At 50.9% G+C, this 22,023-nt stretch overlaps 1 protein-coding gene across 1 annotated transcript in view; it reads left to right on the forward strand.

The window, feature by feature from the left end:
• The window catches only part of COLQ (collagen like tail subunit of asymmetric acetylcholinesterase), a 367,702-nt gene that overhangs the window by 285,002 nt on the left and 60,677 nt on the right, over positions 1–22,023 (forward strand). Inside the window, exon 13 of the mRNA XM_086942196.1 lies at positions 6,831–6,970. Within this exon, the coding sequence (XP_086798322.1) occupies positions 6,831–6,970 (140 nt within the window). The remainder of the gene's footprint in view (positions 1–6,830; positions 6,971–22,023) is intronic.

Here is a 22,023-nt window from a genome sequence, read left to right on the forward strand (position 1 = left end):
CTCCGGGACCGTCCTGAACTGGCCCAGTGGCGTCAAGAGGGTGGACCCACCCAGGAACAATTACGACAAGAGCAGAGGACATGTCCCTCCCTCGAGGGACTCCGGCAGCAAGCCCTCGCCCAGAGCGCAGGAGACACCTCGGGGGCCCACTGGATTTATTGGGACAATGACCTGCTCTACAGTGAGCAAAGGATTGCTGAGCTGGGGGCCAGTCGGGTGCTGGTGGTACCCCTTCGCTTCAGAGACTTCCTCTTAAACTTGGCACACGATGTGCCTCTCGCCGGACACCTGGGGCAGGACAAAACGTACAGCCGCCTGGTGACCCACTTCTACTGGCCCAAAATGCGAAATGATGTCTCCAACCACTGTCGGACCTGCCCCACCTGCCAGGCCAGCGGGAAGAGCGGCCGAAAGACCAAAGCACCCTTACAACCCTTTCTCGTCGTCACCACCCCGTTTGAACGGGTGGGAATAGACATTGTGGGGCCCCTGGACCCCCGAACGGCACAAGGGCACCTGTTCATCCTGGTCCTGGTGGACCACGCCACCCGCTATCCCGAGGCCATTCCTCTTCGGACTGTGACAGCGCCCGTGGTAGGCCGAGCCCTGATGGGGATCTTCTCTCGGGTGGGCTTCCCCCGGGAAGTCGTCAGCGATAGGGGCACGAATTTTATCTCGAAGTACATGAGGTCTCTCTGGCAACAGTGCGGGGTCACCTACAAATTCACGACCCCCTATCACCCGCAAGGAAATGGACTGGTCGAGAGGTTTAACCGCACTCTCAAAGGAATGATCATGGGCCTAGAAGAACCCCTACGTCGCCAATGGGACGTGCTGCTCCCGTGCCTCCTGTTCGCCTATCGAGAAGTCCCCCAGAAGTCCCTGGGCTTCAGCCCATTTGAGCTCCTGTACGGACACCCCGTCCGGGGTCCCCTCAGCCTGGTCAAGGAAGGATGGGAGATGGCCCCCCAGAAGACTCCTCCAGATATATATAAGTATCTCCTGACCCTTCACAACCAGACCCGGCGATTCAGGGAGCTCGCCAAAGCCAACCTTGAAGCCAGCCAGGAGGACATGAAGAAATGGTATGATCAGCATGCCTCCTCCATCGAGTTTGAGCCGGGACAACAAGTCTGGGTGATGTCCCCGGTCGAACCCTGCGCCCTACAGGACAAATGGACAGGACCCTTCAAGGTAATAGAGCGCAAGGGCCCCGTCACTTACCTAGACTACATGGAGTCCTCCCGGAATCCCCTACGGGTCCTCCACGCCAACAGACTCAAACCCCACTTTGTACGCTCGGAGCTCAGCCTCCTGATGGCTACCGATAGTGGGACAGAGGATGACTCCGAGCCCCTCCCTGACCTACTGAGGACCCGTGAGCAAGATGGCTCCGTGGAAGGGGTCAGACTCTCCGATGCCTTGTCCCCGGAGCAACGCCAAGACTGTAGGGCTCTCCTGCTACAATTTGCGAACCTGTTCTCCCTCACCCCCGGGGTCACCCCCTGGTGCCTCCACGACGTGGACACCGGGGATAGTCCGCCTATTCGACCCAGGGTCTACCGAGTGCCAGATCGGGTGCGCGCCTGCATCCAGAACGAAGTCACCAAAATGCTGGCTCTGGGAGTGATCGAGCCATCTGACAGCCCCTGGGCCAGCCTAGTCGTACTGGTCCCCAAGGCTGCCGCCCCGGGCGTTGCCCCCGAGCTCCTGTTCTGTGTGGACTACCGGGCCCTGAACGCCGTTACCAGAACCGACGCTCACCCTATCCCCCGGGCGGATGAGCTAGTTGACCGCATGGGGGCCGCCCGCTACCTGAACATCTTCGACCTGACAGCGGGCTACTGGCAAATCGGCCTCACCCCAGGGGCCCAAGAGCGATCCGCCTTCTCTACGCCGGATGGCCACTACCACTTCAAGGTGATGCCGTTCGGCATGAAAAACACCCCAGCTACCTTCCAGAGACTCGTGAACCAGGTACTGGTGGGCCTTGAAGAATTCAGCGCCGCCTACCTGGACGATATTGCTGTGTACAGTCGCCACTGGGCAGACCACCTCCACCACCTCCGGGAAGTCCTGCACGCCCTCCGGCAGGCCGGCCTCACCATCAAAGCCAGCAAATGCCAGATCGCCCAGGGGTCTGTGACCTACCTCGGACACCAAGTGGGGAGCGGTCTGGTGGCCCCCCTTCAGCTCAAGATCGCTGCCATCCAGTCCTGGCAACCACCTGTCACCCAAACCGAGGTCCGAGCCTTCCTGGGGCTCACCGGGTACTACCGGCGGTTTGTGAAGGACTATGGCAGCCTTGTGGGGCCCCTCACAGAACTCACGTCCAAGAAGAACCCCAAAACAGTCAACTGGACTCCGGACTGTCAAGCGGCCTTCGAGAAGTTGAAGACCGCCATGTGCACCGCCCCCGTGCTCCAGGCCCCCGACTACAGCCGGGAGTTCATAGTACAGACGGACGCCTCAGATCATGGCGTTGGGGCAGTCCTCTCTCAACTCAACACCGAGGGAGTCGATCAGCCAATGGCCTTCATCAGCCGACGCCTGCTGGCCCGGGAACAGCGCTGGAGCACCATCGAGCGCGAGGCCTTCGCCGTGGTATGGGCCCTCAAGAAGCTACGGCCCTACCTCTTCGGTACCCACTTTCGGGTGCAAACAGATCACCGCCCCCTGCAATGGCTGATGCAGATGCGAGGGGAGAACCCAAAACTGTTGCGATGGTCCATCTCCTTGCAAGGGATGGACTTCACTGTGGAGCATCGTCCAGGCCAGGACCACGCCAACGCAGACGGCCTGTCACGCTTTTTCCGCCTCGGCGAGGAGAGTACCCAAGAGGATGGGTGACTCTCCCTGCCTTCAGCTGGGGGGGACGCATGTTGGACAGGCCTCGTGGAAGGGCCGCTCCCTCCCCGCCTGATGGGGACCGGACCCTGCTCTCCCTGTATTCTCGACAAGAACCATCCCGGCAACCCACCGAGGCAACCCGCAACCCGTCCACAACAGAACCCCAGTATCGGCTAGCCCGGGCCCCCATCAGCACCATGGCCCCGGCCCAGCCGCCATCTTTGGACACTGCATCACGAGGCCACGTGGCCTCGACTCAACCCCAACCCTGGGCCTGGCCAGGCCCCGACATCGAGGCACCACCATCCACCAAGGAGGTGAAGAGACCACTTGGCAGGTCAATGGGAGAAGGAGTGTCGATGGCTCTCCCCCGCCAGGTGTCGATCGCCCCCGGCATCCCCGGGTGCTGGCCCCACCCCCCTGCTGGGTGTCTGGACTCCCTCATCCCGGACCTCCCGACCTCCAAGTGCGAGGGTCCGGACATCAAAGGAGCCCAGACCTATAACTGGGGCAGCTGCAGAGCAGGAAGGCAGTTGTATCCGGGAGTCGAGAGACACCGAGAAGAACTCATCCTGGACGGACTGCTGGCACTGCCACAGCCCTGCCTTGTGAACCACCTCTGAAGCCTGCTGGCGCTGCCGCGGCCCTCTGCAACGTGCACCTTCGTCTTGGCCTGCCGGCGCTGCCGCGGCCCATCCTTGTGAACCACCACCTTGGCCTGCTGGCGCTGCCGCGGCCCCTCTGCAACGTGAACCATCATCCCAGCCTGCTGGCGCTGCCGCGGCCCTCCTCGTCGTAAAGCATTCGTCCTGGCCTGCTGGCGCTGCCGCGGCCCTCCTTGCCGAGAACTATCATCCTAGCCTGCTGGCGCTGCCGCGGCCCGACCTTGCAGACCCCTAAGCTCGAGGATTGTGAGCTCCTTCTTGTGCCCCCTATACCAGACCGGTACCAAGACTGTCCCGCTACCCCTTTTCCTACAGAGACTAGAATTAGGAGGACCCTCGTGTCCTGACCCCACTGTATCGCTGATAACCTTGCCTCAAGAACCTTATATAAAGTGTGTATACTTCATCCTTGTGTGGTGTCCATCTGAGGGGGGGAAGTTACTTGTCTGTACGATCGCCGGAGACGGCCCTCACCGGAGGCCTCTCCCCCCTGTACTCGGCCGACCCTCCGGGTCTCCGTCTAACAGTGAACAATTCTTGCAGACAATGAGCTTGGTACTAACTTTGAACCTTTTTAGATGTTAAAAAGAGGCCCCTTCTCAGACCGGGGAGAAGGAAGGATAATGAGGAATCAGCAATTAGATAGGAATCCACCAGAAAGTGCCCTACCAAAGGTACATAACTTACTTCTAATCGCAAATTCCTTACCATTGAATAAACACCACACCAATGCATCCCTAGGTGAAGGGTCCGTGGAGTGGGCTCAGACCAAGTGTGTGAAATATCCTTCCCCTCAAACTTGGCTGTCAATGCAGTAATGCTTTATTAACCTGGTTTTCAAAGGATAATTTTTCATCCCAACGCACTCCTAGGTTTCTCACAGAATCCTTAGGAGTGGGGGCTTGGCTCAGATCTTCCTGCCACCATAATTCGAGCTAAGTGGGGATGGCTGATTAAAAAAGAGCACCTCAGTTTTACCTGCATTTAATCGTAAAAAATTAAGGTCCATCCATTTAGCAATGTCTCTCAGACAGGTTTTCAATGCCTTTGAAATCCTCAAAACCTGTCTGAGAGACATTGCTAAATGGATGGACCTTAATTTTTTACGATTAAATGCAGGTAAAACTGAGGTGCTTTTTTTAATCAGCCATCCCCACTTAGCTCAAACCTATGGTGGCCGGAAGATCTGAGCCAAGCCCCCACTCCTAAGGATTCTGTTAGAAACCTAGGAGTGCGTTGGGACGAAAAATTATCCTTTGAAAACCTGGTCCATGCAGTCTCAGCCGCCTGTTTTTCTAAGATAAGAACCCTAAAGAAATTAATAAACTATCTCCCAAGCGCTAATAGAAAAACCATTGTTCTTGCCCTCATCATTTCTCATCTCGATTATGCCAATGGATTGTATTTGGGTCTGACCAAAGGCCTCTGCCTGAAACTTCAACTGGTACAAAATGACTCCGCGCGATTAATTGGAGGCCTCACACGTAGGCAGCATATCACACCCTATTTGAGGGAATTGCACTGGTTACCCACGAGCAAACAAATAGAGTTCAAGGCCTTGACACTGGCCTACCGATCCACCAAGGGCCTTGGATCTGCCCACCTACGCTCTACTCTCTGGCTCTACTGTAACTCGAGAGCCCTTCGATCTAATTCCAAACTCCTGTTGGCCACTCCAAGATTCAAAACAGCTCGTGCGCGGGGCAGAACCTTTGAGCTGGGAGCCGCCCAAAGATGGAATAAACTGCCTTTAGAGCTGCGTAGGAGTAACTCTGAACGCGAATTCCGTAAATCTCTGAAAACTTTCCTATTTTGCCAGTAACTTCCTGTATACAGAGACTGTTTCTCATTCCTTTCAGCGCCGGAACACCCCGTTGGGGTAGCTGCGCGCTTCTATAAATGACACAATAATAAAAATAATAATAACATATACACTGATACTCACATCGTAGCCTGGCACATATCAAGGACAGGCACCATGTGCGCCAAAAGTGGAGGCCATCTTGGAATGGTAAAACAGTCAAACCGTCCACCCGCTCCTATGCCTCTCTGTTCCGTGATTGTATTTGCAAATATATGCCTACCACCTTCATTTGGGACCATTTTAGATTTTATTAAAAATTTTAAACTTTAAAATGTTTTGCATATATTTGCAAAGAAAATAGGAAATAAAAAATAAAAACCATTGCATGCTTGCCCATTCCAAGCGTGGTGGCTTTGACAGTGCATGTTAAATTTATGGGTTCTTGCTCTGTGGGATGGAAGGAGTGTTCTGGTTTCAAATGTGTATACACATATTTAGATTTTTCACTATCAGTCAGCAATTTGTATAGAATGTAATAATTTGTAGCTACATTTCTGTACTCCTGTAATAAACTTCAGTACTACAATGATTAAACATGTATTAATCTCTCCCTATGAGTCAGGAGCAACATATTTTCTTTGGACGAAAAAATTGACACATATGAAAAGGTTCTCTTTCTTTTCATTCTTTGAGTGCAAGTTGTAGTTTGTGTTTTGATAAGGGAGCTATTTCACTCTTTTGGTAACAAGCACTGTGACATGGCATTGCAAGTGTAAACAATTAGTAGTATAAAGTCGGTATTGGGGTAGAGTCATGTTCTTATAGCAGGTGAGTAACAATTACAGACATGCTATGAAAACAAATAGAGGTAAAAAACATAGAGGGATGGGGACTGCAGACCCCCATGGAGCACTTAGAGGATAGCTCAGGGGCAGCTGGTATGAAAGGTCAGTGAGGTGAACACGTGCCTCTGTGATTTGCAGGCCATGAGTTTGAACCCCCACAAGGCAGACTCAGCCTTCAATCCTTCTGAGGTTGGTAAACTGAATTTCATCATTTAATAGGACTCTACCACTACCTCAAGAAGCCTCAGCACTCTTGGACTGCCGAACTTTATGTTCAAGACTGTTCTAATATGTTTAACTATCATGTAATACTGTTGTAAAGCGCTCTGATACCCCCGGGTCAGGTCAGCGCTATATAAAACTCAAAAAAATAAAATAAATAAATAATAGTAACACCTGATACATAAAGTGCTTAGAATGTGTGCTGTTTAAATAGTGATAGCATGCATCTCCTGGTGGAGGCTGGGTTCTGCAGCAGCCTGGGACAGAGAGGAAGTGTTGGAGCAAGGGGGTGGGGGTACACCATCCAAAAGGGGCAGGACTGTGGCCAGAAGGGAAGGGCCTCATCACATAACTGCGTGGGTGCCCCAAAAACCTGTAATAGCCCTGTCACACAGGTTCTTTTTCTGAGTGTCCTTTTTGACACTTTGTGATCATCTTTTGTAGGGCAGCTAATTGTGGGACCAAAGGGAGAGCGAGGGATTCCAGGGCCTCCAGGAAGATGCTACTGCAAGCCACACCCGGGAGCTGGTGGCCCGATCTATGACGACCCACTGCTTGGACACGGCTTTGTCAAGGCTCCGGCGGTAAGAACTTTTAATTTCTAAAGTATGGGATTCCATATTGTCCAATTAACCACATGATTGATGGCGCTGGATGATCTGCTATCCGACTATCATTAATAGAAAGTGCTGGCACATGCACTTTCTAAGTGTTCTAAACAGGCTTGTATCATGTGCTATTCAAGTAAGTGACCAAAATCATCTAGTGCCATGTACTTTCCAATTGTCACAGAGACGCACCATCCCAGTATCCACAATAGAGAGACCTATAACAAACTATGCTAGTGCCACGAGCATTCATGTCACCTCAGGGAACACCACCGGCTCCCGATACACAGACTCACTCATTTCAAACTCCTCACATTCAAGGCACTACAGATCGGAGGCCCCACTTACCTGGGCAGTTGCATGACCTGTCCAAGTGTCAACTGGTAGTGTTCTATCCAAGTATCAAAACAGTCCAGTTCATACTGTGGGGAAGCAGATTCTGACTTATGGGAATCCACAATTGTTTTCTCCCTTTGGCCCTCTGTTTTTTGTCAGCCCAACCTCTTTAGATAAGGTGAGCAGCTGTGTACAGGAGTTTACATAGTGTGGGATCTGCTTTGAAATGGTTGCTGAGCAGGCGCATGTAGAATATCTTTAGAAGTTGATGTGTGAGTGTAGGAAAGTGACACTTTTTGACGTGGTCATCGCCACTTTATGCCCTAGTACGGATGCTTTTCGACTGGAAGTGCACCGAGTCACTGCTAACCAGGTCCCCAGTGCCAGTGCTCTTTCCCTTAAAACAGGTGAATATCTAATTGTAACCCAATTGGCGCGAAAGTTAACACCACTGTAAGTACCCAGTAAATGGTACCTCTGGTATCCAGGGCCATTGCCACCAAGGAAAGTCCCTATGGGCTGCAGCATGTATTATGCACTTAAAGGGGCTCACATCAAAACTGCATACAGGCTGCCATTGCAGGAGGAAGGAAATTGTGCAAACCTTTGTGAAAATACTATATGGCACACTCCCTGTATCCCATGCCCATGTGCACTGCACATACTATATGTAAGTTACCCTTGCAGTAGGCTTAAGAGCCCTATGGCAGGATGCATTATATTATATGTGAGGACATATCTGCATGGGCAAATATGCCCCTGTGATGTCTAGTTCCATTGCCGCAACATTGCAAGTGATGAGGAAGCCTTCTTAAGCATAATGTACTGGGCACTGGACATTATGAGTTACCCAGCTACATAATGGCTTTACTGGCAATATTGGTGTTTGGTACCAAACACCTTGTTTTAATAAATCCACACTGATACCAGTGTTGGGTTTATTATGACATTCACCCAGGGGGCACCCCAGAGGTACCCCCTGAAACCTATGAGCCATTTAGTGTGCTGACTGTCTGGACTTTTCCAGCCTGCCACCACAGATGAGTTTCGGAACCTACCCCGGAGAGCCCTCGCTCTCAGAGGTCAGAAACAAAACGTGTTCTGGCAGGGTTTTTACACCTTCTCCAGCAGGATGGCTAGTGATTTAGCATATCAAAGCCAGAGGCTTCAAAGCCTCTGCCGCCTTTGATATACAACCCAAGCTTCCTCCAGACCTGGAGCATGCCACCCACTGCCCGGGGGCCCATTGGGAACCAGAGCAAGCGGGAACATCAGCTCGTCAGTAGGCGTGTTCCACTATAAGGCTAGGCACACCCCTACGGTGGTCCACCTGAAGTGAACACTCAAAGAAGGGTTTTTAGTGAAACTAGGAACTCTGGGTCAGGTGTAGGCCCACTCTCCACAGGAAGTGGCAATATGGGGGTGTAGTCAACCCAGGGGTAAGTAGTCCATTGGCTACTACCTTATTCTCCTCTTAACATCCCCTACATTCTGTATTTAGAATGTTCTCTGACACCAGGACTCAGATATGTCTACTGGCAACCAAAGGAAGGACAAAGAAGAGCAGTCACTACGAGAACTAAGGACTTTACCAATACTTGGAGTCAAACCCTGTCTTACTGCTGGAACCTCGACAATTCCACTGACCCAGCTACCCTGACTACTGGGGCACTTACACCCACCAAGACTTGTTTGTGTTCAATCTGACCACCACTGCTGCAAACACCTGCACATCGAGGGATTTCAGTAGAGAGGAAGTCCACACCGAGAGTGGCTCTTCTGTCTTTCTTTTCCCTCCTCTGCAGGTACCCCAAGAACCTTGAGAATCTCCAACGCAAAGTGGCCAACCAGTCAGCACCTCTGCACCTGAGCCCCACAGCCCGAGTACACAACTTTTGACTGTCTCCCCTTGGAATAGGAGTCCCCATGAGCAGATCCTCATGTTGGGTTCTGCCGGACTTATCCCCAAGTCCCCCCTTGCAGTTATTTTCACAGGTCCTTTTACACTTAACTGCGTAGCGGTCGAGGCTACCAATGCAAGCAGCACTTTTGCACCCATACACTTCAGGACAGTCAATCCGAACTACTGGTGGTTTCTTGGACGCTGGGCCCTAAGCACCTTTAGTCTTAAAGGATACATTCTACAACCGTTTGCAAGTATAGTTATTGTAGGAAAGTAGGATCTGCTTTTATGGTTACCCCCACTTTTGACCTGGTGCTATGCTGTTTCTGACTAGTCTGAGTGGGATCCAGCTAATCAGGACCCCAGCATCTGTTCTTTCTCCCTGAAATTGGATATGGTGAGTACTTAGGTACATCCCAGATTGGCTACTGGTGTACCCTTGTAAGTCCCTAGTATATGGTACTGAGCTACCAAGGGCATAGGTTCAGCAGAGGTCTCCCATGGGCTAAAGCATGAATTATGCCACCCATGAGAGACCACTCGAATTGTGACTCCAGGCCTGTTATTGCAGCCTTTGTAAGCTGGTGCTAGCACCACTTACAACTGATACAGGTTTCTCTATATCTGAGGTCACTGCACTTAAAAACTAAAATTCACTTTTAAGGCTGGCCTTTCAATCCTGAAGGCAAGGTGCTCGGTTCCAAGTGTGAGGGTGCCCCTGCACGATCAGGGCACCCCTACAACCTTCGGAGCCCATTATCCTGGGTTGTAAGTGCATCAGCCAAAGGGAATGATGGACGGAGCATTTGAGCAAATCAAACACTCACCCTCAGTCAACTGATCTGGATTTACTCCATCATCATTCTTTAGCTCACTCCACCACCTCAGTCCAGACATGGCCATATTAAAATCAGTCTGACCCTGTGCCTCATGGGAACAGTCCAGCCCGAACTGCCAAGCCATGTCTTCCCTGGACCCGAAACAAGCATCCTGGGACCGGTTTCTGGCTAATGAGCCGTCATCAGCCAGGCTAGCTTGAATCCCGTGGCAAAGTGAGCAAGGGACCCACGTCTGGGCATACCCTGCCAACTTAGGGCGAACAAAGCGATACCAAAGGGAATGATGGACGGAGCATTTAAGAAAATCAAACACTCACCCCCAGTCAACTGATCTGGGTTTAATCCATCATTATTCTTTAGCTCACGCCACTGTTGATGGCCATAATGCAGAACAATGTCATACATTCACACCAGTACAGAGATCTGGGCCTACATCCATCGTTTTTTTGCACTCCACACCACCCCAACTCAGCCATGGCCATATGCAAATCAGCCTTGACCCTGTGCCTCATGGGAACAGTCCAGCCTGAACTGCCAAGTCATATCTTCCCTGGACCAGAAACAAGCATCCTAGGACTGGTTTCTGGCTAATCAGCCATCATCAGCCAGGCTAGCTTGAATCCAGTGGCAAAGTGTCCTTCATCATTAAAAAAATTCACAAACCTTTTTTTATAAAGTAGAGAGATGAACAATAGCAGGAAATGGTATCCCCATAGGCTGCCATTCTCTGAGTGTAAGGTGTCTGTGCCTTGAATGACCCAGAGACCACAAGTATCCAATCCTGCTCAGCAGGTAGCAGTTGCCTCAGTTCGGTTTACTGGCTCCTTGTGACAGGATCTTGGAGCACTGAGCTCCACCTTTTAGAATTTTTCTCTTAAAAAATCACAAGTGTGTTTTGGTGCCAACTACTTCACTCAGCAGTTTTCAACTGTCCCTTTAATTTTCTGTCTTTTTCTGACATAAAAGTGTATTATTTTGTCATTTAAAATGCCATCTTTATTTGACAAGGGTCTTGGCTTTGGAAGAAAGGCCAAATCAGACCATCACAACATCTGCTTCATCTGCCTTCCATAAAGCTATGTTCCTGACATGTGCCAGCACTGTAGGAACTTTACAAGGTGCACCCTGAGGGAAAGGGGGAAGATTTGCCTCCATGAAATATAAGAGTGACGCAGGCAGCAGGGGCAGTCTTAAGGTGGGACATCAGAGTGAGGAGAGGGTCAATCCTCTACCAGAGGTCTTACACCTGTCTCTCTGTGGACCGCAGGCTTGGAAGGTCCAAAAAGAGGAGCTCAGCACAAACATGGCATCGTTCCCAGTCGATGTCGAGAGGATCGACATCAAGACAAGGTACAGCCCCAATTTATTCTCCACTGAGGGCTCGGTTGATGTCAAACGGGAGCTGAACATGTATGTCAAGGTAGATTAGGTCAAAGTCGACTTCACTGTTAACATACAGAAGGAGTTGACGTCAAGGAGTCTGTAAATGTCAATATGGAGAGAAAAGGCATTGTCAAGGAGTGTGTTGACGTTGAGACGGAGAGAAAAGACAACCTTGAGGAGGGTGTCAACATCAAGAACTTCAAGATAGGTGGAAAGAAGGAAATAGAGATGCATTTCATCATCTCCCAACTCTGTCTATTCTAGAGTTTACGCTCCTTCTTCACCAATAGTGCTACCAGACTCTCCTCCTCCACAATCTCCTCTGCTTCCTCCTCCACCACCACCTCTGCTGCCTCTACCGCCACCTCCTCGGGCATCTCTCCCACCAGCGCCAATTCTCACTCTCCCACCTGTGGAGGCCCCTCCACCGAGGCTTAGAGTTTCTCCACGGAGGTCGCGTTTGAGATCTCGCCATCATCGCAGCAGGTCCAGGTGCTCTTCTTCTCCATCCTCAAGACGAGCTCACAGTCATCGTGCCTCTAGGTCTAGATCAAGATTAAGCACACGCTCCAGACATCGTTCCTACTACACCACCTCCTCTTCCAGTGCAGGAAGATATTCTCCAATGCTGTCTTCACCACCATGGGTTACTCCAGTGGATAATGTCTCTACTTTCCCGGAGATCCTGGTGAGAGGGGCTGGAAAGCTCAATATTCTGATGTCAGTTCCAACTCCTTTTACATTGATTATATTTGAGACGCTTCACCGTCATTCAGCGTCAAGACCTCTCCTTCCTTTAGTTCAGGGTCTGTTGGAACCAGCGATAGAATTATGCTTGACCGCACCTCAGTTATATCGGCTCCATTGAGGCTGCAGAAAAAATACACACCTCCAGAGCAGGATCATCTCTTTTTCCACTCCGACCCACTTCCAGATTCTGTAGTCATCTTAGCAGCTACTAAAAACATCATGCCACTTGTCTACGGTACCATTAGACTAGGAGAGTAAGAACCTGGATTCAGCGTGCTGAAAAGTATGCAGTATAGCTGCGACTGCAATGAAGGCAGCGAGTGCATCGGTTCTTCTGGGCAGGTAAGACAGTGCCTTTTCGGAATCTTTACAGATAGTTTTCGACGATCTTGCCTGAGAAAAAACAGAAGACTTTCTGGAGGTTGTCAGTGAGTCGATGATGGTGTCCAACCAGATCCTCAGTGCAGCAGTTGATTCCTCCTTGCTAGCCGCACTTGAGTACTGTCATGGGTGGCGTTATGATGGCATTCATGGCTCCGTCTCACAGCCCTCAACCATGAGTCACAACAAAGGATCCTTAATCATTTTTTACCTCAAAGCATTCAAACCTCTCACTGGTACCAAGGTTTCCAGCAATCCCAACAGCAGCGGTCTTACCAGTAGCAACAGTGGTGGCAGCCTCGAAGGAGAACCACCCATCAACCTGCTGAAGGGGAAACAAGCCTACAGCGGGCTTCAAGCCAAGAATCTCTCCTTCTTTCTATTCCCTTACCCACTCCAGTAGAGGGGAAATATTATGTTTTTCTTCTGGCAGAGTGGCAAACCATCCCAACATAACATAATGTTTGTTTGTAGAGCTCATGTTCACCCAGGGTATCTTGGCACTAAATAACAGAGGTCTTTTGTTACAAAAGGTGCCTGGGTATTAAATATTGTTTGGAATGCATACTGTCTCATGTTCACAAGTACTCCACCAACCTACCACCGAAATCATCCAATCACCATTTACAGACGGTGCGATCAGAAGTCAACATCCTTCTGCAGAAGAATGCAGTGGACACCATTCCCTTCAAACAACGGGGAACTGGCATCTATTCCTGATACTTTCTGGTAAAAAAGAAAGGCCCCAGAAACAATTGTAAACCCATTCTCAACTTGAAACAGGCCAACAAATACATTTGACGAGAAAAGTTTTGAATGCTGGTACTTCATCAGATCTACCCCCAGTAACATCAGGGAGACTGGCTCTGGTCGATAGTCCTCCAGAATGCGTACTTCCATATACCAATAACCATGAAGCATCGCAGATTCTTGAGGTTTGTCATGGGGCAAGATCATTATCTGTACAAGGTGCTTCCGTTTGGCATCAAGTCTGCAGCAGAACTTTCTCGAAGTACATGGCAGAGGTAGCGGCCCACATCAGGAAACATTGAGTCTTCGTCTATCCCCACCTAGATAATTGGCTCATCAACACGTCGACACCTTAGGAAGCCAGTCTTCAGTACCAATGGACAAGTGATCTTCTTCAAAGATTAGGGCTACATATCAACCACATCTACTCCTGTTTGACACTGCAATATTTGGGGGCTTTCATCGACACCAGTCAAGCAAAGAGTGTCCTAAATTGTCCCTCTATCGTGAAAGCCTCTCACCCCACAGTGAGGACAGTGTCATCTCTCCTCTGCTCGATGGATTCATGTATCTTCCTAACGCTGAATGCCTGCCTTCACATGCGTCCTCTAAAGGAATGTCTCGAGGATTAGTGGGACCAACTCACGGACAAGTGGGACGACAGGAACACACTCACCCCATATGCAGCACAGATTCTGAAATGGTGATGCTCTCCAACTAATCAGTTTCAAGGAATGCCGTTTCATCAGTGTGTTCCTTACCAGACAATGGTAAGAGATGCCTCGTTACTGGGATGGTTAGCACACATGGATCATCTCCAAATCCAAGGCGTATGGTCTTCTAGAGAGATAAAATGTCACATCAATCTCTTCGAGCTCCACACAGTTCACCTGTTGCTGAAAGCTTTTCTCCCATCATTCAAGACGAAATCCTTGTTTGTTCAGACGGACAACATAACAGCCATAAACTACCTCAACAAGCAGGCGGGAACGAGGTCCGGACCTTAGTCCCACAAGGCCTAGACAATCTGGAAGTGGCTAATAGCCAGGGACCTGCGCATTACGAGAACTCATAATCGAGGTGTGCAAAATATTCAGACAGACTCACTCAACGGAGTCCTGCAGGAAAACCATGAATGGGTCCTTGATGAGGACGTGGTACAAAGCATATTCAGGCTGTGGGCGCGCCACACATTGATTTGCTCGCCACTGCAGAAAACAAAAAAATGGCCAAGCTTCTCCTCAAGGTTCTTCCAGCCAGGGTCACTGGGGAATGCCCTATGGATCGACTGGTGCAGCACATTTCTCCATGCCTTTCCTCAAATGCCCCTAATCCCGTGAGTCTTCATCAAGCTGTCCTACTCACGAGCCAAAATGATCTTGATAGCTGCGGAGTGACCATGCCAGTGATGGTTCATGGACAATCTTTACGAGTCAGAGCGTCCACAACTCAGGCTGCCTTGCAGATCATATCTTCTAATGAAACTCGGAGGACAGATGCTTCACCCCAAACTGTCCTCCCTGAATTTGGCAGCATGGCTCCTGAGCTGGTTTAGTATGGACACCTGAACCTTCTGCAAGACTGCATGAACATTCTCAAGGAGGCTAAACCCCGTCAACTCATTCAGCCTATTCCTTCAAATGGAAGAGGTTGTGCATTTTGTGTTCTAACAAGAACGTGGACCCAACAACCTGCCAAGAAGGTGTCATTCTTCCATGCTTACTTCATTTGGCAAAATATGGCTTGCAGTTCTCTTACATAAAGGTTCACTTGGCAGCTCTTTCTGCCTACAGAAAATGTCCTTCTCAAAACTCTTTTTTCAAAATCCCAGTGATTTGGGATTTTTTTTAAAGGGTTGAAAAAGGTTTTCCCTCCCATTTGGCGTCCTTCTCCTCCCTGGGAGCTTAACATATTCATCTCACACCTCATGCAGGACCCCTTTGAACCCATTCACAAATCGTCCCTGCAACATCTCTTATCAATCAATCAATCAATCATAGCATTTGTAAAGCGCGCTACTCACCCGCGAGGGTCTCAATGCGCTGGGGGGGGGGGAGGTCTTGGTGGCCAGGAAGGAGAACGATCTTCCTCCGGTGGAGGTTCTGCGAATCCGTGGGATGGTGGCGAGGGCGAGGATGGAGGAGCGGAGCTGGCGGGATGGAGTGTAGAACGTGAGGCGTCTGTTGACGTAGTCGGGACCTATGTCGTGGAGAGCCTTGTGTGCGTGGGTGAGGAGCCTGAACGTAATTTTCTTGCTGCCTGGGAGCCAGTGCAGGTCTCTCAGGTGGGCTGATATGTGGCTGTGGCAAGGGATGTCGAGGATGAGGCGAGCGGAAGCGTTCTGTATGCGCTGGAGTCTTCTCTGAACTTTTGCTGTGGTTCATGCGTAGAGGGTGTTCCCATAGTCCAACCGGCTGGTGACTAGGGTTTGGGTGACGGTTCTTCTTGTTTCGGTGGGGATCCATCTGAATATCTTTCGGAGCATGCACAAGGTATTGAAGCATGAGGATGAGATGGCTTTGACTTGTTTGGTCAATGTGAGCGTGGAGTCCAAGATGAATCCCAGGTTGCGTGCATGGTCCGTGGGTGTCGGTGTGGTCCCTAGCACATTGGGCCACCAGGAGTCGTTCCAGGCGGATTGGGATGGTCCCAGGATGAGGACTTCCATCTTGTCCGAGTTCAGTTTCAGGCGGCTGAGCTTCATCCAGTTCATCCTTCCTGGGTTGGAGAGTTCTTTCACAATGCTGAAGAGCTCCTTGCTGTTGTGTACGTTGTTGTCTAGGCGCTCCTTGAAAGAAGTCCTCTTGGTGGTACGGAACAGTTGGTGGTATATGCGGGTGGCGTTCTTGAGAGCTGAATGGTTTTCTGCCGTCTGTTCGCGGCGCCAGGTCTTCTCGAGGGTTCGGCAGGATTTCTTAGAGTCCTTGAGTTCCTCGGTGAACCAGGTGGCTATCCTGTTGCTGGGCTTGCCATCCAGTTCATCCTTCCTGGAGGTTGGTCTTGGCGGTGGCTGGGTCTTTGGTGAGGGAGAGGATCAGCTGGGTGTCGTCGGCGTATGAGATGATGTTGAGGTTGTGTGTGCGGACGATGGCAGCGATGGGGCTCATGTAGACATTGAAGAGAGTCGGGCTGAGCGAGGAGCCTTTGGGTACGCCGCAGATGATCTCGGTGGACGCGGAGGGAAAGGGAGGGAGGCGGACTCTCTGGGTTCTGCCGGAGAGGAATGATGTGATCCAGTCCAGGGCTCTTCCTTGGATCCCTGTGTTGTGGAGGCGAGATCTTAGGGTGCGGTGGCAGACGGTGTCGAAGGCGGCTGAGAGGTCAAGGAGGATGAGGGCAGCTGTTTCCCCGTTGTCGAGCAGGGTCCCGATGTCGTTGGTGGCTGCGATGAGGGCGGTCTCGGTGCTGTGGTTGGCGCAGAATCTGGACTGGGATGGGTCGAGGGAGCCATTTGCCTCGAGGAAGGTGGTCAGCTGTTTGTTGACGGTCTTCTCGATTACTTTCACCGGGAAGGGAAGCAGGGAGATGGGCTGGAAGTTCTTGAGTTCCTTAGGGTCGGCTGTGGGTTTCTTCAGTAGAGCGTTGATCTCTGTCTTTTTCCAGCTCTCTGGGAAGGTGGCGGTCGAGGAGGAGTAGTTGATGATGTTCCAGAGGTGGGGTGCGATGACGGTATCTGCTTTGTTGAAGATGTGGTGGGGGCATGGATCGGACGGTGAGACGGAGTGGGTGGTGTTCATGACGTGGGTGGTGTCTTCAATGCTGATGGGGTACCAGGTGTTGAGGGTGGCGGTGGTGGGTGATGGTTCTGTGGCTGATGGCAGAGTCTGGGCGCTGAAGCTGTCATGTATGTCAGCGATCTTGCGGTGAAAGAAGGTGGCGGGGCGTCACAGAGGTCTTGAGATGGTGGCATGTCATTGTAGTTGGCGCTGGGGTTGGATAGTTCTTTCACGATGCTGAAGAGCTCGTTGCTGTTGTGTACGTTGTTGTCTAGGCGCTCCTTGAAAGAAGTCCTCTTGGTGGTGCGGAACAGTTGGTGGTGTATGCGGGTGGCGTTCTTGAGAGCTGAATGGTTTTCTGCCGTCTGTTCGCGGCGCCAGGTCTTCTCGAGGGTTCGGCAGGATTTCTTAGAGTCCTTGAGTTCCTCGGTGAACAAGGTGGCTATCCTGTTGCTGGGCTTGCCAGGGGGGTTCTTCAGTGGTGCGAGGGTGTTGGCGCAGTTGCTGATTCACTGTGTGAGGTTGCGTGTGGCGGCGTTGGGGTCGGTGGTGTCCGATGGCGGGTTCTGGCTTAGTGCCGTTGTGAGCTGGTCGGTGGTGATTTTTCTCCAGCTTCTGCGGGGGATCTGCTGCGGGTGGTGGTGGATGCAGCTGTGGTTGGTCCAGTGGAGGCCAGTGGTGTGGCTGTATGTGATGTGGTTGCTGGCGGAGAAGATGGGGTCCAGCGTGAGTCTGGCATAGTGGGTGGGGGTGGTCACCATTTATTTGAGTCTGAGGTTGGCTAGGTTGTCGAGCAGGGTGGTGGTGTTGCTATCGTTGAGGTTCTCCAGGTGAAAGTTCAGGTCCCCTAGGAGGATGTAGTCTGCGGAGGCGAGGGAGAGCGGGCTGATGAAGTCGGCGATGGCTTCGCTGAATTGTGTACGTGGGCCCGGGGGTCTGTAGATGAGGGTTCCTCTGAGGGTGGTCTTAGGGTTGGTGTTGATCTGGAAGTGTAGGTGTTCGGCGGTGGTGAGGGTTTCCTCTGTGTTGGTTGAGACGCTGATGGTGTTCCTGTGGATGATGGCGATTCCTCCTCCGGTTTTGTTGGTGCGGTCCTTCCGGGTGATCTTGTAGACGTCTGGGATGGCTATGTCGATGTCCAGGGCTGAGGAGGCGTTCATCCAGGTCTCCGTGAGGAAGGCGACGTCCGTAGCTGTAGTGTCGAGGAGGGCCGAGAGTTCTACGGCGTGCTTGTGGACGGAGCGGGTGTTGAGCAGGATGCACTTGAGGGGGGGGAGCGGTCCAGAATAGCGGTGGTGAAAACAAGAAATGGGCACAGAAGGCAAACAAAAGCACAGTGACAACTACAGAGGGGCACAGAAGGCAGACAGAAACAGTGGCAAACACAGGCAGCAGATAACGGAGACAGGGGGCAAATTAAAGGAAAGAGACTACGAAGAGGGACAAGTATAGACAGTAGCAGTAACAGATAAAAACGAACAAAAAAATAAACAACAGTGAAGATACACGAAATACTTACAGGCCCACCACTAGGCCACCAGGGATAGGGCAAAGGCAGGAGCCTGCGGGTGGAGGAGGGCCTCGAACTCGCAGCAGCAGCGAGGCTCGGGGACACCCCGCCAGCGAGGCTCGGGGACACCACGCCAGCAGGGTGTGCTAACGCAGTGGGGGAGCGGCCCGGCCTGAAAACAGGGTCTTGGGTCGCTCATGGAAAACTGATTTCCTTGTAGCAATAACATCAGCACGGAAGGTTAGCAAAATCTAGGCGTTGTGCTCTCATGAACCTTACACTGTTTTCCTCTCTAATAAGATAGTAATGAGGACTCACCCAAAATTCCTTCCAAAAGTCATTTCAGATTTTCACATTAATCAAAATTTACTTACCAACTTTCTTTCAACACCCTTACACTCCGGCTAAAAGAACTATCCATTCCCAAGACATTAGGTGAGTCTTAAAGTTTTATTCAGACAAAACACAAGACTTATGTACATCGGACCAATTGTTTGTAAATTACGGCCTGGGCCGTACAGATCTAGCCACTTCCAAACATTCCATCTCCTGTTGAATAGTGTCTTTCGTCCTTTAATGCTACTAAAAGCCAATAAAACTTTATCCGCTAGACCATTGGCTCATTCTACTAGGGGGAAAGCGGCTACTGCCACTTTGATGCGAAATGTACCCATAGCTGAAATGTGCAAAGCAGCTACATGGATATCTGTTCACACTTTTACCAAACACTTGTTTGGACTCAGATGCTTGGGCAGATGCTTAAGTAGGACAGGCTTCCCTGAGAAATGTATTTTCTTGATTGGTCGTTTAGTTGTTCCTCTGTCTTTTCCCCTGCTCTTGGTGAGGGTGGGCAATGCTTATACCTATTAATGGAGATCCCAGAGAAAGAAGAAAAGGTTTTACAGGTTAGAAACCATTCCTTCTTGTGGATACTCTATCCTGCGGCAGATTCTTCACAGCCCTCCCGCCTCCCCGTTATGTGGAATGGACTCTTTTCCATTTAAAAAGGCCCCAAATTAGAGATCTGTAGACTGATAAACCACCCGTTTTTGGGCTCTGATGGCCTGATCGATGTCCAGAAAGGACCTAAAATCAGTGTGGCGCCTATATGCGGCTCACTTCTGGGGCAGAGCAGAGTAGATGCAGTGCCGCACAACTCCACCTGCCGTCGGACAGGAGCTATGTTGGAAAATCTTCCGGATCCAGTCTGGACACTGGGGATACTCTAAAGGTGAGGAATCTGCAGGTAGGCGGAGTATTCTCCAGAAGGAGTGTTACTGAAGGGAAGTAACTTCATGTGCTAAACAGGTGGAAAAACAGCTCAGTCACAGGCGCTGTCCAAATATCAGAGAGTACCTACTTGCACCCACTGGGGTGAACCACTCAAGAACTCCATGTACCAGAGTCCCTAGGGGCGATCCAGAGGAGGGGCTAGCGGTGTGCGGTCCATTGCGATTGTTTCTACAAATATCAGAGATAGACTTCACATAAACACGATCCAACTGTCTCAAGCGGTCTTCCGTCATGCACTAAGTGTCACAGAGTGACCAGGACGTGCTACGGAAGCATTATAGACAGGCTGGTGTCATGTGCTAGCCAGTGTCGGAAGCAACCCAGCATCATCAATCAATGAATGAATCAATCAGGATCCATAAAGTGCAGCAAATCCCCCGTGAGGGTCTCAAGGCGCTAGAGTTGCTAGCTGCCTCCTGGTGATCTGTTCATTTGATCGGCCAGGCCTCGAGTCCTTTCCTAAATTCCCGGAGCAGTGGGGCGGTCCTGAGGTGCAGGGGAGGTCGTTCCAAGCTTTGGCCACCAGGTGTGACAAGCAGCATCCTCCGTTGTTGCTTAGTCGGATCCGGGGATGCTTGTCTACGAGGGAGAGGGAGGCGGATCCTAGTGTCTGGTTGGTGGGTGGAAGGTCATGCGTTTGTTGATGTATGCTGTTCCTTCGTCGTGGAGGGCTTTGTATTCGTGCACTATCCGCGTCTCATATTGTTGGCATATCCTTTGAACATCATAAATACACCGGTATCACCCATTGTCCGGATATCTCAGATAGGCTGCAGGATCGATCAAGGTATGATCAACCTGCTGTAATGCACTCTCCAAGGGTCAGAGATAGACCTGTCGCGTCTAAACAGCTCAACGTCATGTGCTGTCCAGGGGTCACAAGCAGCCTCATACCACGCGCCGCCCCACTGTGCCAGAAAGAGCTTCATGGGGCCTCATAGTCTGCTCGGTGCGATGCACATGTTAGATTCACACTTTTTACAGAATATTTTATCATTAAAAAAATAATAATAAAGAAAGTAAGCCTGTGCAAGGCAACACTTTCTATTTTGCGCATCCTATATCCAAATCGGTTATGAAGTACTATTTAAATAAAACACACTTTCACTATATAAAAAAATGTATAAAACAAAACTACGTCCAAGAACAGGCTGCAAAAGCAGTTCAAAACTGACACTGGGTCTTTCAGAATACCTGGAGGTGCCAGTTTCCCCTCATGCCCTGCAAGGTAAAGTGGTGAAAAGATGTTACACAAGTACATTTCCTTAATATATTTTTGGTAAACAGGGAGCAGACAGAGGGGCAGATTTATGATAACTGGCGCATCCCCAGGGATGCGCTAGTTATTTTGCGCCGCTGCTCTGCCACCCATGGTGCGCCGCATTTACAATGCGGCGCACCATGTGGCAAAAACGGCACAGATGCATGACGCATCTGTGCTGTAAAGGTGGCGCATTGCTGGAGTTGAGTCGCAAGCGCGACGCAGCTCCAGCAAGGCTCGGGGGTGCCCCATCTGTACAATGCTGCGTCAAGACCTACGCCTGCTTCAAGCAGGCACAGGGTTTTGACGCAGCATTGGCCTGAAAGTGACTGAGTGCAATCTCATAGATTTCACTCAGCCACTTTTGCGAGGCGCACCAGCCCCGGAACGCTCACCCTGCGCCGGAACGCCCACCAGTGGCGCAGGGCTTTACAACGTGACGCATCTGCCTAGATGCGTCACGTTGTAAATGGGTCTTAGGGATGTGCCACATTTACGCCGCAGTTGCGTGACGCAAACGTGGCGCATTCCCAACATAAATCTGCCCCTCTGGCTAAGAGAGAAATACCCATGGTGCAAATCTAGCGGACCAGGTAAAGTGTTTCATTTCTCCATTACGAGGTTCTCTGTCCCGTCCGGAAACAGTGGGATCGAGTGGCGGCAGCCTCATCAGGGCGTCAGTAGCCTCCCATCCGTGGCAGCCTCATCAGGGCGTCAGTAGCTGCTTTGCCTCTGGGAGAATGAGCCTTAGATTTGCCCCGCAAGGATCTGTCTGCTGTGCAGAGCCCATTATTGACAATCGGTTGTTTAGATTTTTTTCAAATTCTTAGTCTTTTTTTTATAAAGTAATACCTCGGTGCCCTCCTAACCATCTGATGTGGGAGCCGTCACTTTACTTGTAATGAGA

This window comes from Lissotriton vulgaris, chromosome 10 (assembly GCF_964263255.1).
Source record: "Lissotriton vulgaris chromosome 10, aLisVul1.2, whole genome shotgun sequence".
In the NCBI taxonomy this organism is placed as follows: domain Eukaryota; kingdom Metazoa; phylum Chordata; class Amphibia; order Caudata; family Salamandridae; genus Lissotriton; species Lissotriton vulgaris.